This window comes from Bemisia tabaci, chromosome 2 (genome assembly GCF_918797505.1).
Source record: "Bemisia tabaci chromosome 2, PGI_BMITA_v3".
In the NCBI taxonomy this organism is placed as follows: domain Eukaryota; kingdom Metazoa; phylum Arthropoda; class Insecta; order Hemiptera; family Aleyrodidae; genus Bemisia; species Bemisia tabaci.
In genome coordinates, this window is record NC_092794.1 from 55,647,975 (window position 1) to 55,666,655 (window position 18,681).

The following is an 18,681-nucleotide window of genomic DNA, read 5'->3' on the forward strand; positions in this document are numbered from 1 at the left end:
CCGGGGCTTGTCGTCATGGCGACCGTTTCGCGGAATTACCGCGTTTCGAAAAGGCTGCACTTTCGAGCCCCCCTCCTCCCCCGGAGCACCCGGGAGAGCAAGAGTGACGACGACGGCTGACGGTGGTGCATCCCGAATCCGGACGGGGCGACCTTGGCGCCCCCGCCCCCGACCCCTCGGTCGCCCCCCCTGCCCCCCTCGGCCCGGTCGCCGGGAGGCTCGATCGATAATAATTACCTGGCGGATTTATTTTTACGCGTGAGCCGCTTCCCCGTCGGCGGATGGCGACCCTCCCCGATTGTGCGTGGTCTCCTTTATCCTCTTCGTCTCGAGGGCACTCGCTCCGGTCGCTAATCCCTCCACCGGGGAGGGGGGAGGGAGGCGGGGGACCGGGGGGGGGCTCCTCGTGCCATCCGCCCGGAGCCGCCTCCACGGGTATCGGCTAATGAACATCTTCCGAGGTCGTAAGATTTCGACGGAGAGTACCTATGTATATCAGGAAAGTTACTGCCGTGCTAAGGAAGAACACCGTATGGGCCTACAGGCGTTGTCGAATTTCCGTGGACGAATCACTCGTTTTCAGGAAAATTTGTGAATCTTTTCTATTCAATTGGACGTATTCCTGTCAAACGGAACTAAGCGCCAGTTTGAGTTCCTTTTGAGGAATTTAGAATGCCGGATAGCGCGTTCTGTCAAACGGAACTGAGCGCCATGGAAAAGCATTGCGAGTATAGGACGGAATGAGCCCGACGCCCGGTTCCGCCGCCAATCAAAGCCCCCCTCTACCCTCCTCCCCCTATGGCGCTTAGTTCCATTTGACAGAAATACGTCCAATTATTAATCAGATAATTTTGTTTGTGAGTTGATCGAAAGTGTCTGAAAATTTCAAGGAAAATATTCACAACTTTCCTCAAAATTAAACATTTTATCGGAGGCAATTTGGCAACGCTCGAATGTTCATACGGCGTTTTTCCTTGTCACGGCAGAGTATCGGTCATTGGTTTCTTTTCTGCGCCGCTCTCTCATGCTGCCGTGCTAAGGGTAAACGTCGTATGAATCTTCAGACGTTGGCAAATTTCCTTCGATAAAATAAGAATTTTCAGGAGAACCCCTGTGAATGTTTTCCCGTCAATTTGTCAAAGAATTTATGTGCAATTTGATCTAAATGATCTGAAAATTTCAAGAGAAAATAAGCACAGCTCTCCTCAAAAATAATCATTTTTAAAAAGGAATTTGGCAACTCTGGCCTACTACATTTTGCAATCAGGAACTACAATATATGACTTATTTGTGAAATCACTTATTTGCGTATGGAAACACGTGTCACATACGTTGTTTCTGAGGTGAGCTGGAAATTAAAGTTCCTAATTGCAAAATGTAGTCCAATTCATAGAAATATTTCCTATGGTAATGAGACCATGGTACACAAAATAATATGGTTTTTTAGGTTCATTTTTGTCAGAAAAATAAATATTACGACAATGGTCAAACTTGATAAGCATCCAGAGATAATTAGGTTAATTAATAAAAGTAAACATGAGTTCTAGAGGTCGAATGAGAGGTCTATTCGCTTTGAGGCGACCGCATTTTGAGAAAGTGCGTGAAAAAATTCGTTAGCAGGTCAATTTGTGGTTCCTTAGTGCAATTTATGGATCACCGATGTGAAGTTCAGTCGACGTATTGAATCCCTCCTTTTGTGCCTTTTGTTAGGGGTAAAACGTGAATACATTGCAAGGATCTATTTTTCAAGTTGAATTGTAGAATTTTCCTCGAGGTTCGTAAACATTTCCTTTTATACGACGCAATGTTTTCTGTTAACCTTTCTATTTTCACTGTTGGAACAAAGTTAGAAAACCCGGTAGAAAACTTCTTTCTCGAGAAAACAAGATTGAAATCCACACGCGCGCCTTCTTAAACTCACAAGATTTTCATTCCTAGAACTCTTTTTTTATGGGAAAACTCACTATATAGCGGTGCCTGATTGGTATTTTTTGCGTTGCGTCTTGAGTTTTTCATTTTTTCCATTCTCTTACATTTTATAATTTCCATGGAAAAATTACCTCGTATAAATCCGAGGTCTCTTTTCATTTTCCTTCAAATTCTCTGCGGGAGAAATCAGATTTATCTCCAGAGTTCCAGGAAGAAATTAATTTTTTCTTCTTGTGTCTAATTCTTGAAAGCCCTTTAAACGCAGACCACCAACTTTGAAAATCAGATCTCAGAGCAGCGAGGAGGGGAATTCCCAGTTAAAAAGATCTAGTCCCGGATGTAGTCAGCGATTTTCCGGGATATGTTTTCTTCCAACTTCTAATTTTAAATGTTGTTCATTATTATTGAAAAACGCAATCATGCAAACATAGAGGGAAACGCAAACAGCTGAATTGCCTGATAAGACATACGTGAGTCCTTCTCTAATAGTCGGTGGTCGCTGATTCTTTCTCACCCTAACAATCGCTGAGGGTCTTCGGCGATTATTGATGATTTTACGAAAAATAGAGAATCCATTGAATAAAATTTCCCACTGCAGGACTTTTCCACATTTTCCCACCAAGTCAATTCTCTGAAAACTCTATTCCTGGAGTTACTGTTTTCTTCGGCGACAAGCCGCGTGGCTGGATCCATTTCGAATGTCAGCAAAAATATGTGCAAGGAACTCACCTGTGGATAATTGAGCATCTTCTCCACTGCCGATGACACAAAAATGATCTTCCCACCAGCGGTCACAATCAGCATCATGCCAGCGATGTCCTGAAAAAATTACAATTGAAATCACCATTAGCTCCGTTCAGAGACAAACACATAGATTGCTCAGTCAAATTTAGTTCGTATCGAACAGAAAACAGCGTAATAGCTGAATGGACCACTAGACAAGGTACGAATTTAAGCAATCTGATGCATGTTTCTTAACCAGAATTTCACGTAGAACACGATTAGCGCAATGGATATTACTGAAACTAACTCCTAACGAAGATATCAACGTTTTTATTTCACATTGGGTACGAGGAATTAGAACTGCCCGCTCACAAGAAACTCAAAGCTCTACGTGAGTCAAATCGCGCACTACGACGGTTTCAGCAAGCATCTCAATTGAGCAATGTTCATTTCCCACCATGTGTTGTTCAAACTATGAGCAATTTGCTATAGCTGAGCCAAAGCGTCAAAATTGAGGTTGCCACATTTTTAAATCGCAGATACTGTCATGATAACGTTTAGCGCGCGATGTGAATCACGTAGAGAATTGAGTTTTCATGAGCGGGTGGTTTGAATTTACGCATCAGGAATCATTAAATATCTTCGTAAGGAGTTGATTTCGGTATTTTTCGTTGTGCGCATCGTGTTTTACGTGAAATTTTGATTAGGAGACATGAATCAGAATGCTGAAATTCGTACCTTGTCTAGTGCTCCATTGAAGATGGAAAATGAAATTTCGAGGGGGAAATTTCACCCCTCCCCTACTATATTGGCACAATAAAATTATCCATTACTGATGATGCTTGGAGTAAAAATGTTTGTCGTCTGCACTGCATATTATTCTAAACCCCGAGGAAGAAGGGCGAAAAGGAAAAAAAAGTTGTTTGAATTGAAGCTCGATAAGTTATAACAAACCAAATGTGCAGCTACACTCGGTACGTTTCTGAGAAAAAAAATTGCAACACTTCGAAACGAAGAGTACTTTCTTCAAATCAACTCTTCACTGGAAAAAAAACACATTGGATCTAGAGTCCAAACTCTTAAAAACATCGACAAGAAAAAATACTCTTGATTCAATCGGATTTCTGCTTAAATCAAGGACCAAGCCTCTTAATTTGAGCGGATTTCCTTTTGATTTAAGCTTAAATCTGATTGAATCAAGAGTATTTTTTTTTCAATGTTTTCAAGAGTCTGGGACTCTAAATTCAATGTGGTTTTTTTTCCAGTGTTTGTTCCGTAAAAAATACCGGACTGTTTTACGCACATAGAGAAGCTAAGAGTGAATTTCAAACTTGGATCGGTGCAAAAATGTGCTTCCACTAACTGATACATTCAAGCTGGAGAAGACCATAGTATACACTACCAGTGGATAAAATAGTGTATGAGCATGAAGTTTCCTCAACAAAGGGTATCCCAGGATAAGGGCACCAAAATGCCCCTCCTCACGGATTTTGAATTTAATGGTCTAAACCCCTTCAGGAGGTCCTAAAAACATGGTTTTGGGCAATTTTAACCTCCTGACCCCAACCACCCCCCCTCCAGCCCCGAAAAACCCATTTTTCGGGGAATTTTGGGGTATTTTCACGTTTTATTTCATATCTCCCGCGTTTTTCATTGAAAATGCACCAAAATTTCACCAAATGTACATCAGGGCATTCACATTCTTGGGTAAAAAAATCAAATTTATCGAAATATATTTAGACTCCGAAAAAAATTCGTGAAAATCGTAAATTTTCAATTTTTTTCAGATTTTAGCGGTTTTAAAAAAAATGAGGACACATACATTTTTTTTTATTGCCTTAAAATGTAGGTAATATACCCAGTTGTTACCAAAAAAAATTTCAAGCCTTCACGCGTGGTGCGTCCCACCGAAAAAATAGTTTTTTTGGCGCCAAAACGGTCAAAATGGCTCTTTTGGCAACGGTTTACTCGCACGCTATCAAGATAGTAACACTAAAATCTCTAATTTTTGGTTTCAATGTTTCAAGAAGCATGCCCTAGTATCGTCAGAAAAGGTTTCAAGTCGATCGAGTCCTTACGCCCCACGTAAAGTACCGGTTTTTGGCGCCAAAATGGTCAACATTATTTCAGAAGAGGTTACTCGCCGTAGGGTGGCCCTTATTTTTGACTTTACGGAATTTAAAGTGCAGAGCCCTGCAAATGGTTTCATTTGATGAGAAAATAACTGGGAAAAAATAACAATGGAGAAAAAAATATTTTAAAACGCGCCTCAAAGAGCCTAAAGTTCCGAGCGTGGCGTGCGAAGACGCGTTTTTTCGTCATTTTGCGAATTTTTTTCTCCCGTTGAACTGTTTCTACGGCTTTGAAAGAGGGTTATTCAAAATCGGCGATTTTACCCAACGCTTGGATTTTGCCCGGAGTTGGATATGTTGTTCCCTATCACAAGACACGCCTTTTTCCGGCATTGGCAAGTTCACCCGAAATTTTTCCCGCGCGCTACAGCGTTGCCAAGTTGAAAACAGGCACATTCCGTAAGTGGCATTAAAATTGAGCTATGAAGTTGCGGTTTTAACGAAAATTCTCTAAAATTACGCACTTTTAGGATATGACCATGTTTTTAATGTCGCATTAATTTTAACATGCATTATTGCCAAATTTCCGATTTTTAAATTCGACAAATGCTACATATTCGCAAATACCCAAAAAAGCTATCTTCAAATTTGAATAAAAAGTTGTCTAATCGATAGTTCGTTCGATTTCGCATCCATCGATATATTATAGCTCGCTGGGAAACTTTTGGCTCGCGAGATATCATCATTTTTGTGAACAGCTTTATGGAGCGACGACGCTTTTTGAGTCCGGGCGGATAGAAATTTTAGCCTCCAAAAACACCGGGTAGCATTAATTCCATGGTTTCCTATGTAATTTTTGGCGCTGAATCCGAATTTGACCATTTCATAAAAAAATTGTCACCAAGATGTTGCCAAATTTGGCAAAAATTGCTTAAAATCGGCCTTTTTGGCGGATTGTAGCCTGTGACTTGCCAGGAGTTGATCAGACGACAAAATTGGTTATTTCCACAGTTAAAACTCGTTAAACTATCTACAAGCTGAGTCAAATTCTTTCTGCTCACGGTAAAATTAAACGTGCGACAAGCAGCAAACTGAAAAAAAGACACCAAAATTGGCGCTTTTTGCGGTTTTTGTCGTAAGTTTCTTGTTTTCCGATTAAGAGAATGTTTCTTGACTATACTAATGAACAACATGAGCAGAATTTAATAAAATTGAACAATAAAATAAGATCGAACATATTCCAATGTTGCCAAGCTTAAACAAAATACTTTAATTTTCGCTGGTTTTTTCGATATTATTGTCCTATATTCTTTGTTCACCTCTTATTTTTAAATTTTATAAATGTATCTCTCTTGCAAAATAATACACTTCTGTAGAATAATTTAATTTTCAACTTAGATATATACTAATAACTAGGGTATTTAGTTCAGAGAGGAAAAATTCATAAAATAGTGAGTTTTATCGAATCGTGTCAATAAACCACATTTTGAAACAATAATGGAAAATTTTCTGTTAAAAATTAATGAATAAAATGTACTCCTCAGACAGACTTCATTAAAACAAGACAAGACGCATTGCAATATTGCCAAAATTACGTACAAATCGTTGAATTTTGGCGGTATTTGACCGTTATTATTCATTACCCTATATTTAGAATACAATTTTATTTTATAATTCTGAGATAATGGAGTTTAATAGAAAAAAGTAACGACACCAAACTGAAGAAGACGCCCAGGAAAGGACAATAAGGGGCTTAAAAAGGAACAAGGGCGCTCTAAATTACTGAGGACCTGTGGGTGGACAAGGGACTATGGCGGTTAGGCGTCGCGGGGCCCGAGAGACCGCTGTTAAAGCGGCTCTTTATCTATATATGTAACAATACAATAGTTTGTCGTTACACTCGGCGTAATTAGGATTTTTCCTAATTTTTATATTTTTTATAAAATTTAAAAATAAGAGGTGAACAAAGAATATAGGACAATAATATCGAAAAAACCAGCGAAAATTAAAGTATTTTGTTTAAGCTTCACTGAAAAAAATGTTTCCTAAATACAAGGCGGAGCCGTCTTAGACCAAGTAAACTGGATACTTAAAAAGTATCGACAAGAAACGGAGGTTTGAACTAAGACAACGGAGTTACCTTGGATCAAGAAATAGCGTTTTCTCAATCCAACGCTCCACGTCCCCTTAAAAGAAGAAAGCGTTTACTTAAAAAAAGGAAACATTCCATGCCGTGAAAATATTTCCTAAATTTAAGAAATTATCGTTGGTTTGAAGTGAGTATCCGTCGTATTGATCTAGGTAAACTGTTTTCTTAGAAATAGGAAACAGTTGCGTAACTCCCACGTGCATTTACTGGCTTCAAGTCAATGGTTTGTTTAAAATTAGTAAACGGCGTGTTGGACGGGAATGCGCGTTTATTGTATTGAAACCAACTGTTGTCTTAGAATTAGTAAACGGGGACGCCCGGCATGAATGGATGTTGCCTAACTCCCAGGCGTGTTTACTTATTTCTAGCCAATTGTTGTTTTAAATTTAGTAAATAGTCACTGCAGGTATGCACACTGCACCCATATCATATGTATTATTATTGATCAATAATAGCAAAAAATGGTTTAATTTATCGAATTTTTGATGAAAAAAATTTTCAATTGTATATTTGCAAGTATCGAAGACTCGACATGGCAAGTACCGACTTGCAAATTTTGGCCTACCTATCGGGATTTGAACCTGGGACCTACAGTTTACGAACCTAACACCCTACCTACTTAGCCATCGGGGCTTATGTCTACGTCGGCCGAATTTACACTATATAAGTCATTGACTTAGGCTCACACCATTATTGTGATAGTGAATATGCGTGAGACCTGATGGGTTAAGATTTTTTGAACCCGAAAAGATGAATTTGGAGCAAAAAAGAAATACGCGTGTTACTGTTGTCACTTTTTTACGTTTATTTTTGTTTCTTTCCCATCTTACATTAATTTTTAATCTCTTTAAAAAGAATTTAAAGCAATGCGCCTTTTTTAAAATTTTCTCTCTTCATTTTTTCTTGAAGAATCGCTGACTTTAAAAAAATAAGAATAAAGAATGAAACTCTTCGAAAATGTTTGTAACACAATAACTTTTTATTTTTGATGACTGAGATTGTTACATTTTTTAAATATTACTAGTTCTATTCAATTCGATTATAATATTCAAGACTATTCTGGACCATTTATTAGACTTTTCTATTTCAATTAGAATATTAATAGTTCTATTCAATAGTTCTAATAAATTCACATCGGGCGGAAAAGGAAGAATGTGAGCACTATAAAAGAAACATTAATAGTTCTAATTCCTTACTTTAAAAAATAAGATTTGAAAAATAAGCTTTGAGATTTTCTGGATTAAGGCATCTTTTTCCGTGGACAGTCATAATTTATTCATAAAAAAAGTTCAATCTTCGATTACTCTTATATTTTACTCAGTTTACATAATCACACGCGTGACGTTCTAATATTTTATTGTATAGCTGCACTTCATTTTCGTTACACTCTCTAAAGTTGATAGGAAGGTGGTAAAGAAGTGCTGGATCCACCCTATTTTGCAGGGAAACAAGGTAAAAAGGGTCAAATGCTTCAATTACGGTAAAAAATGTTGAGCTCTTATGAGTATTCGTACAAGACTGTGGAGGGAGGGGGGGGGGGGGGCGGAAAGATCGGTCCCGACAGGCCCTTCGACCCAAAATTTCCCCGGACACAAATGAATCAAAGTTTTAAATATCAACAATTTTGCACTCGCAAATTCCTTTCGAAAATACAGAAAAAACTGTATTTTGTTTTCGATCCACTCCATCGTTGCGTTCATAAATCAAAGGGACCCGGAAAATCGATATTGAACAGTGTAAACACTACGTAGCAGCAGAGTTATTCGATTATCTTCATCTGTCAACTTGGTGGGTGACATGCTGAAAAGTATGATTCTCTCCACATTTTTTAATTTCTTCCTCGGCCCTTAGCATAAGCATGCATTTTATTTGACCCTTTTTGATTCTATCTGCGAGGGATCTTTCATTCATCAGGACAGGAAAAGTAAGGAAGAAAATAAGTAAAAAAAATTGCGATTTTTTAGTGTGAGGAAATACATTGTCCGATGAAACTGAACTGAGGCAATGCAAAAAACTCCCGGCTTCAATCTACTTAAGTATTTAAGTCCTCTTTATGAGGCCCCCTTCATTTAAAAATAAAAATTAAAACTTCAAATGCACAGTGCCGATCTATTTAAAACAACGCAAATATTTCCTCTTCCTCTCCTTCTTTACTTCTTTATTTATTTAATTTTTTGTCGACGCCGAGCATATGAGTGATTTCTCAAAGGACACATTAAATGAATTTCTCCCCAAAGAACAAATATTTTGTAGACAAATATAATGGGCATCTTGATTTTTTAACTTCCGTCTCCTTTTATTCCGTCATAAATGGTGTTGGTTTAAGCAGATGCTAACGGCATCTGGCAGCAATTGCATGTATCATTCTCATAGGAGGCGTCACCATCCCGGTTTACTAATTTTAAGGAAACTGGTTTCTTCTTCGAAGCAAAATGTTATATTGAAAGTAGGCAACCGCACATGTCCCATGCCGCATCCGTTCCCCGCGGAAGGGACTCACTCTGTTTACTACTTTTAAGGTAACTGGTTTCTTCTTCTGACGTACCGTGTTTTCTTTCATCAAACAAGCTGTTGGGTTATTAAAAGGCAACAGCGTCCGGCTTATTGCATCCTCCCCCGCTGAGGGCGTTCGCCCCGTTTACTAATTCTAAGGAAACCGTTTTCTTCTTTCGACACAACATGTTTTCTTCTACCAAGCAAGCTGTTGGGTTAAAAGAAGGCAACAGCGTCTGGTTTATTGCATCCTCCTCCGCTAAGGGCGTTCGTCCCGTTTACTAATTTTGAGGAAACCGGTTTCTTCTTTCGACACAACGTATTTTCTTCTACCAAGCATGCTGTTGACTTAAAAAGAGGCAACGGCCGGACTCAGAAGGCGTTCACCCCGTTTACTAATTTTAAAGAAACTGGTTTCTTCATTCAAGCAAAAGTTGGCTTATTTTAAAACAACGTTTATTTTATTTAAGAAAACACGATTCGCTTGTCTCAAGCGAATCATGTTGTCTTACATGAATAAAACCGTTGGTTTCTTCCAAGTCAAACCCGTTTTGAAATAAGTAAAAAATCCAAGTAGACGCGTTTACTTAAATTCAGGAAATCTTTTTTTTCCGTGTTGGCAACATTGGAATATGTTCGATCTTATTTTATTGTTCAATTTTATTAAATTCTGCTCATGTTGTTCATTAGTATAGTCAAGAAACATTCTCTTAATCGGAAAACAAGAAACTTACGACAAAAACCGCAAAAAGCGCCAATTTTGGTGTCTTTTTTTCAGTTTGCTGCTTGTCGCGCGTTTAATTTTACCGTGAGCAGAAAGAATTTGACTCAGCTTGTAGATAGTTTAACGAGTTTTAACTGTGGAAATAACCAATTTTGTCGTCTGATCAACTCCTGGCAAGTCACAGGCTACAATCCGCCAAAAAGGCCGATTTTAAGCAATTTTTGCCAAATTTGGCAACATCTTGGTGACAATTTTTTTATGAAATGGTCAAATTCGGATTCAGCGCCAAAAATTACATAGGAAACCATGGAATTAATGCTACCCGGTGTTTTTGGAGGCTAAAATTTCTATCCGCCCGGACTCAAAAAGCGTCGTCGCTCCATAAAGCTGTTCACAAAAATGATGATATCTCGCGAGCCAAAAGTTTCCCAGCGAGCTATAATATATCGATGGATGCGAAATCGAACGAACTATCGATTAGACAACTTTTTATTCAAATTTGAAGATAGCTTTTTTGGGTATTTGCGAATATGTAGCATTTGTCGAATTTAAAAATCGGAAATTTGGCAATAATGCATGTTAAAATTAATGCGACATTAAAAACATGGTCATATCCTAAAAGTGCGTAATTTTTAGAGAATTTTCGTTAAAACCGCAACTTCATAGCTCAATTTTAATGCCACTTACGGAATGTGCCTGTTTTCAACTTGGCAACGCTGTAGCGCGCGGGAAAAATTTCGGGTGAACTTGCCAATGCCGGAAAAAGGCGTGTCTTGTGATAGGGAACAACATATCCAACTCCGGGCAAAATCCAAGCGTTGGGTAAAATCGCCGATTTTGAATAACCCTCTTTTTGTAGGTAACATACTTTTTAGAGTACTTTACGAGAAAAATAATGAAATTTACCTCGCCCAATTTAAAATGCCCTTTTTACCTCATCAAAGAGGCCATGTCGTGCGATTTTGCCGATTTTCCCTTACAATCTACCCGCACGGCGCGCGGCGTGTCTTTTTTCCACCTTTAAATTGTTGCTTCGGTTTTGAAATTTTCTGAAATAGGTATCACATATTTTATAGTAATTCACGAAAAAAATAACAACATTTACCTCGCTACTTTTAAAATACCCCATTTCCCCTTCAAAGTGGCCTCGTTTGGCTGCCAAAACTCGTTCAGGCAAACTGTGCCGGGAGAATGTTTATGAACAATCGACGAAATCGCATGATGTGTGATGGGCGAGGTAAATTTCATTATTTTTCTCGTAAAGTACTCTAAAAAGTATGTTACCTACAAAAATTTCAAAGCCGTAGAAACAGTTCAACGGGAGAAAAAAATTCGCAAAATGACGAAAAAACGCGTCTTCGCACGCCACGCTCGGAACTTCAGGCTCTTTGAGGCGCGTTTTAAAATATTTTTTTCTCCATTGTTATTTTTTCCCAGTTATTTTCTCATCAAATGAAACCATTTGCAGGGCTCTGCACTTTAAATTCCGTAAAGTCAAAAATAAGGGCCACCCTACGGCGAGTAACCTCTTCTGAAATAATGTTGACCATTTTGGCGCCAAAAACCGGTACTTTACGTGGGGCGTAAGGACTCGATCGACTTGAAACCTTTTCTGACGATACTAGGGCATGCTTCTTGAAACATTGAAACCAAAAATTAGAGATTTTAGTGTTACTATCTTGATAGCGTGCGAGTAAACCGTTGCCAAAAGAGCCATTTTGACCGTTTTGGCGCCAAAAAAACTATTTTTTCGGTGGGACGCACCACGCGTGAAGGCTTGAAATTTTTTTTGGTAACAACTGGGTATATTACCTACATTTTAAGGCAATAAAAAAAAATGTATGTGTCCTCATTTTTTTAAAACCGCTAAAATCTGAAAAAAATTGAAAATTTACGATTTTCACGAATTTTTTTCGGAGTCTAAATATATTTCGATAAATTTGATTTTTTTACCCAAGAATGTGAATGCCCTGATGTACATTTGGTGAAATTTTGGTGCATTTTCAATGAAAAACGCGGGAGATATGAAATAAAACGTGAAAATACCCCAAAATTCCCCGAAAAATGGGTTTTTCGGGGCTGGAGGGGGGGTGGTTGGGGTCAGGAGGTTAAAATTGCCCAAAACCATGTTTTTAGGACCTCCTGAAGGGGTTTAGACCATTAAATTCAAAATCCGTGAGGAGGGGCATTTTGGTGCCCTTATCCTGGGATACCCTTTCTATCGCTGACATTTCCACGTGGTTTGCGCGAATATTAGTTTCAAGCATTTTTGCCGAATAATGTGTTTTAATTGCAAATTATTTGGCGGCTAAAAAGACAAGATTTTACGGTGTCTAGTCCATCCAAAAATTAGCGATGTCACTTACAAGGTAGAAGGTCACAGACATAAGATATCATTGATGTCACGTATTAAGCCCGGGGAAAATTATTGAAGGCGCATGGTATACAACTATTCGTGCTTTGGGAGTGTCCGTGTTGCATACACACAAAACTGCAGGCTGCAAACAATCTCGTTGACCACAGAAAATCCCGGAATTTTGCTTGAATCAAGAGCCAAGCCTTAATTTAAACGAATTTCCTTTTGATTCCAGCAAAAATCCAATTGACCCGAGGGTATTTTTCTTGTTAACTTCTTCAAGAGTCTGGACTCTCTGGATTCAAGAGAATTTTTTCCAGTGCTGATTTGGTGACCTCAGGACGATTTTTGAGGAAGTCCCGAATAGAAATAATATAATAGTCCCAACCTGACTGACTTTTAAAGAGGAGGGGAGACAGAAAAAGGAGAAAGAAGAGAGAAAGAGAAAACTTTGAATAACGACAACTTGTTGGCTTACCTCTAGCACAATCTGTGCCCAATTGATCGAATCGAAGAACTGTGGCGTTTGATGACACAGAGCGGTGTCTTCTTTTAACACTGCAACAAATAAATAAATAAAAAAAAGATACAGGTTAATTTGAGCAGTTTTTCTAGGTAGAATCACATTTTATTAATAAAACTGAGAAAGACGCCCTTTCTAACAAGGACAGACTTCCATGTAGCTAAATTTGGAGAGTGTATAATCTTTACTGGTCAAAGTTTTGCTTCAACGATATCAAAAACTTCCCCAACAATATCAACTTCGAGTATAGGAGGCGGGAGTTGGAGGATATGCTCTACGTGCACCGGTGCTTGAACAGTTTTAGATCTCGTTTCTTCATTCTCCTCGTTTCGCGTATTTTTACCCATATCAAAATGGGTCAACCCTCAACCCCTGGAAAAAATTCCGAGAAACTGGACACAGCTTTTCTAAAAAAGAAGAAGAAAAAAAAAGAACAGTTGGAAGTTCCGAGTGAGTTCCGGCATTTTACCTGACCACCTTAAGGTGATTCGATGGACGCCATATTTTGTGTCAGAACGCCATGCGATAGATCGCATCAATTGGTTCCATTTTTTCAGCTACTCGTCATTTTTCTCCAATTTTGAGATCGCAATTCTGTTGTCAGGAGACTAAAGCACTCACTTACCAATTTCAACAAAGAAATTCAACGTAATAAAGGCGTGGTTTTTTTAGAGAGAAAATATCGCGTTCGAGGGCAGTTTCGATATCAGTATCGAATGCGATGTTTTCTCTCTAAAAAAAAACACGCCTTTATTACGTTGAATTTCTTTATTAAAATTTTAAAAAACTCTATTTTTTAAATTTTTTTTTCTCCTTAAATGATTACCGAGTGAAAACATGTATTTCTAGTCAACTTTGAGCTTAAAAATAAAATGATCAAAGTGCTTTTTTTGAGGTGCGAAAGTGGTTCTCCGTAAAAACCACGTAGGACTGAACATGTAGCTTTCACTACTATAAGGTGCGTGGTAACTTTAAAAAATGTTTCTTTGAGCCGATGGATCTAGGGGAGCGTGCCGTTCAATAGTGTTTTTAAATTTTGAGAATTCATCTATTTTTGTCAAAATTGCACGCATCTGAGCCTTTCATTTGCGTTTTTCTCACACTCGTCATTTCCGCTATACACGGTTATTCAGAAGAACTCTTCAATTATATCTACCAATAGATGTCAGCATTTTATCAAGTTACAATCCATTGTTTGAAAATCAATCAATAGGACGCCTACCAAACAAACATCGATTCTGGGAACGTCGACAGAGTAAAATTAGACTCAGAAAAAATCGATCGATTAAGCATTCAATTATCACCAGGGTGTCTACTAAAACAGGCTGGTCGAAAATAAGTGCTTTTACAGTACATTCTCAAGAAATTCAGTACCTCCTCCGACAAAAAAATTCCGTACTTTTTCAGTACCTCCATTTGACGAACTTTGATATTGCGACCAAAATGACCAAAAATTTAAAAAAAATCCGGAGCTTTTTGCGGAATTTCCGCACTTTTACAGTACTTCTGGATCGCCCTTAAAAAATCAGTACTATTTCCGGACTTTCCGGAAATTCCGGACTTGTTGACAGCCTGATCACGGAATCTTTTTCTTTTTCTGAAGGGTATATGCGACTTACATTGATGCATGCGAATGAAGGTGGCGCTGAGCCTGAGGATACTGGTTTTGTCCAACTTCTTTGAGGAGACTGAAACCATAGGAACTAAGTTTGCCAATTTATTTATCAAATTGTTGAGCTTATCTCGCCGCGCTTTCTCTGCCAGATTCCGCATCTTCCGACTCGAACTGCAAAATCACAAAAAAGAAAAACCAGTCAATTAGAATAAATCATTAACTGCACTGAACGAGGGGAAAAACAGAAGAAAATTATAACATTTCATCAAGCATAATTGTTGACAGGACTAAGGACAATGAACCAATTTGCAATGGAGATGTTGCATGTGTGAGGAATTTGCGATTTGACTATTGATTATCATGTGAAAGTTCGCGAGAAACACGATGGTGCCACTCGTTTTCTCTGAAAGTAACTCCCAAGCTCAAAAGAGGCTCTCAAAGTGAGGCCAAAATGGAGGGGATATCCCACCCTATTCTGAGAGTCCACCTCTACATCAAGACGAACTCTCCATGCAAAGATAGGGAGCAAATACATTAGCAGGGTTGCCACTTTATTTGGGGACTCCAAAACTGAAAACACGGCAACCCTGCTAATGTATTTGCTCCCTATCTTTGCATGGAGAGTTTGTCTTGATGTAGAGATGGACTCTCAGGATAGCGTGGGATGTCCCCTCCATTTTGGCCTCAACTTGAGAGCTTTTTTTGAGCTTGGGAGTTGATTTCAGAGAAAACCAGTGGCACCATCGTGTTTCTCGCGAACTTTTACATAAGAATCAATAGTCAAATCGCAAATTCCTCACACATGCAACATCTCCATTAACAGTACACCAATTTCCCACTGCTGGGGCCTCTTATCTACCAAGAACGCATCTTTTACGTTTTCCAGCATTTAGTCAATCCGATGGTTTCGAATTAAGCAAAAAAACACAACCTGGATCTCCGGTCTCGCATCCTAAAGTTTGATTGGTCCGCTTGAATTTTGCCGCGCCTCAGATGAGCGGACAGATTCAAACGAGCCGATCACGGTTTGATGGAATGAGATCGATACATCGAATGACGTAACCATCGAGTCCGCACATAAAAGGCCACCAAAGGTCGATCACGGTCGACTCGTGAGTCAGAGAAAAACTTCATCCGTACTGCGTTTTATTCATTGTGAGCTCGAAGTTGCCCGATCGCTTCGGAAAAGACACTTCGATTTCGCGAGACGGAAAGAAGAAATCATTGGATTTTCCGGAATTTCCCCGGTCAACCTATAAGCTTTCCGATCACGTCGTCAGGAACAAACACTCTTTGATACCTCACAATCAATCAAAGCAACGTAAACGGTAAACTTATGCTAAATGAAATCATCTACGAATGAATTAAATCAAAAGGAACTAAGAGGCACGGATAGCCTATGCACACGCTTTATTTTGATTTAATGCATCAATAAATAGTTCCGTTTGGCGTAAATACGCCAACTTATATAATACCCGAGGAATGGATCAGGAAATGATAGAACGACGTGGAACTGACAGAATTTAAAATGGCGAAAAGGAATCTGGGAACGAACCGTCAAAAATTAGTAGAGTTAAGGATTGAAGTTACATCTCCATCGGACAATTCAAAGCCCCGAACATTTCAGATCAAAACTGTAATTAGATATTCCTTAGAATTACTTTTTTTTTATAAATATAAAAAAAAAATTTAACAAACTTTAGACCGACTCACAGTAAATCGAGTCAATGACAGAGATTGGACAGGATGCGGAAACTTTAAAAGCTTTTATCCTCATTGATTAACACGAAATGTAAAAGTTTATAAAGGTCTCATTCGTTTTCTCGTAAATATTCCTTCAAAAGACACACCTTAAAACTTAGAATATGATGGAATATACAACGAAATTTGCGTTTCCGGTCTATACCTTGATTTCCGACTTCTTTGGGTTAAGTTTGACACTTTTGGAGGGGTTTTTTGAGCCGACAATTTTAAAGTGCCTCCACGTGATGGTACCAACATTTCCATTTTTAAGATTTTTGGCGCTATAGGGTACCTTTTTACAGTTGAGAGTCTAAAACAAGAAAATCTAAATACCCCAAATTTTCCATGTTTTACCGGAAGTCCGTGAAAATGCGCTTCGAAATTACCTCGTTTTCTTCGGTTAGAAAAAAAAAAAAAAAAAAAAAAAATCCTGGTTGCGTGCTTCAGAGCCAAAATCCCCCAATATTTCAGAGAATATACATTTTAAGATCATTATGACCAGCCAGTAGGAGTGGAAGCTTCCTCTGCACAACTTCTAATAAAGAATTCCGTAATTTCTCGTAATTTTTCATCCCGATTTTCCCTGACTCTTGCATCTCTGCATCAGAAATGAGTCTATTCTACTGAGTCAATGAAAAGGGATTCGGCCACGAGTTGACAACCCTGGATTGGCTCTGGAAACTGGATGCGACGAAGCGAGGGAGGAGAGGGGGAGAGGGGGAAGGGGCTCGAGATAACAGATAAGGAGCTGTTTGAAGGTCGGGAAAATGAAAAATTAGGATTGCAACAAAGTTGCCTGACGCCTGACGCTCGGGCTGGCATTTGCGTCGGGGGAGTGTCGCAACGGCTATGGCAACGGCGCACGCTTGGCAGCAAACGGAATCCCACTGGCCAAAAATAAAATCCCTTCATCCGGAGCGAGCAACGCTTGAATAGCGTCAAAAACCCATCAAATTTTACAAGGATTCCAAAGGCCTCGGCCCTTGCGTTATGGAGAGGAGAACAAAATACTGATCGAAGAAATCTTCGGCAGAAAGTTAAACAAAAGAATACTGAACTGTAAAAGAAATTAGTTTTCATGACAATGAAGGACTGAAATCTTATTTGCGTGCTCTCAGGCATGGTAAAATGTAAGGTAATCCCACGATTGAAGCTTCTCTAATAACATCAGCTGAATGACTGACTGCAACTTAACGAACGTCTGGGTAAGTAAAATTGCCTGTTCGCCAATTGAAGGCGTTTTATAGACGGGCGAGGCGGTCGTTGCCTCGTAGATGATTATTGATGTTACTTCGTGCCCTATGTTTGTCAGATCGTGTAAAAAATTCTACTGAGACAGTACTTTAATGCATCCGGAATTTTCTCCGCTAGATCAAAATTCAAAATAGTTTTTTCTTTGGGTAAAAATACTAGGTATTTGTTAAAATACACCAAGAATAGTATTCATAAAGTAAATTATCGTAGTTTTGAGTTTGTTTTTGTTTATTATCGTATTGTTTGTCGTTTGACCGCAGTTTATACGGTGAAATAGTGAAACTACCAGACCACGTATCTCGTTTGCGATGTTTAAAAATCTCCGCGCGCTCCCATTTTATGTTTGTGAAGGAGAAGAGACCAATATCACTCTTTTTTTTCACAGATTTTTCTTCACGAAATCACGGAAGTTTTCAAGAATTGACGTTGAGTGATTTTCCATCCAAAAATAAAATATGACAGGAAGTCTGCGACGTCACAAACGTGGTCTGATAGTTTCGCCGTTGCTTTGTTTCTGGATATTGCTCAAGGTTAATCATGGGTTTAATTAAAGAAAGTTTTTCGCAAAAACCTAGTTTTTACTGCACGACGTGCTAAAAGGGAACGCCTGCGTATGAACAGAAAAACGAAAATGTTGTGCGAAAGGAACCAACATGAGTGATTTTTTGTTAGGGCGACCAGTCATGAGCTACCATAATAAAAAACTCAAGAAATTCTCCTTCTCGCACGAGTTCCCTGACATTCTGTGACTCTTCCTCCCCCCTCTCTCCCCCTCTCTCCCTGTTAAGCTTTTAGAATAACAAAAAGTAATAAGATCCGACTTTGCGTCATGTTTTTATGTCCAATATTAACGGAAATATCGCTCGCAGAAATACGCACGATGACATCCACCGGGATGGTGCATCCCACGGTTCTTTCCACCTTGAGGGCGTCATTCAGAGATACACTCATTTGCACCAGTGGCGCGGCGTACTTTGCGATACATCGATTGATCTGTCATGGTAAGGGGTCGATAAACAGGGTGTTCACAACGAGCACCTTCACGCTCAATTCTTTACCACGACTTCAAAATGGGGAAACATCGATTCGCGCCTTGCCTT

The 18,681-nt window shown here is 39.0% G+C and overlaps 1 protein-coding gene across 3 annotated transcripts in view; it reads right to left on the minus strand.

Moving 5' to 3' along the window:
• Window positions 1-18,681, minus strand: part of LOC109034213 (uncharacterized) — a 123,398-nt gene that overhangs the window by 26,515 nt on the left and 78,202 nt on the right. For all 3 annotated transcript variants that reach the window (XM_019047234.2, XM_019047233.2, XM_019047235.2), the window contains exons 3-5: window positions 14,589-14,755; window positions 12,925-13,004; window positions 2,659-2,748 (exon numbers count right to left, since the gene is read on the minus strand). In XM_019047234.2, the coding sequence (XP_018902779.2) occupies window positions 2,659-2,748; window positions 12,925-13,004; window positions 14,589-14,755 (337 nt within the window). The remainder of the gene's footprint in view (window positions 1-2,658; window positions 2,749-12,924; window positions 13,005-14,588; window positions 14,756-18,681) is intronic.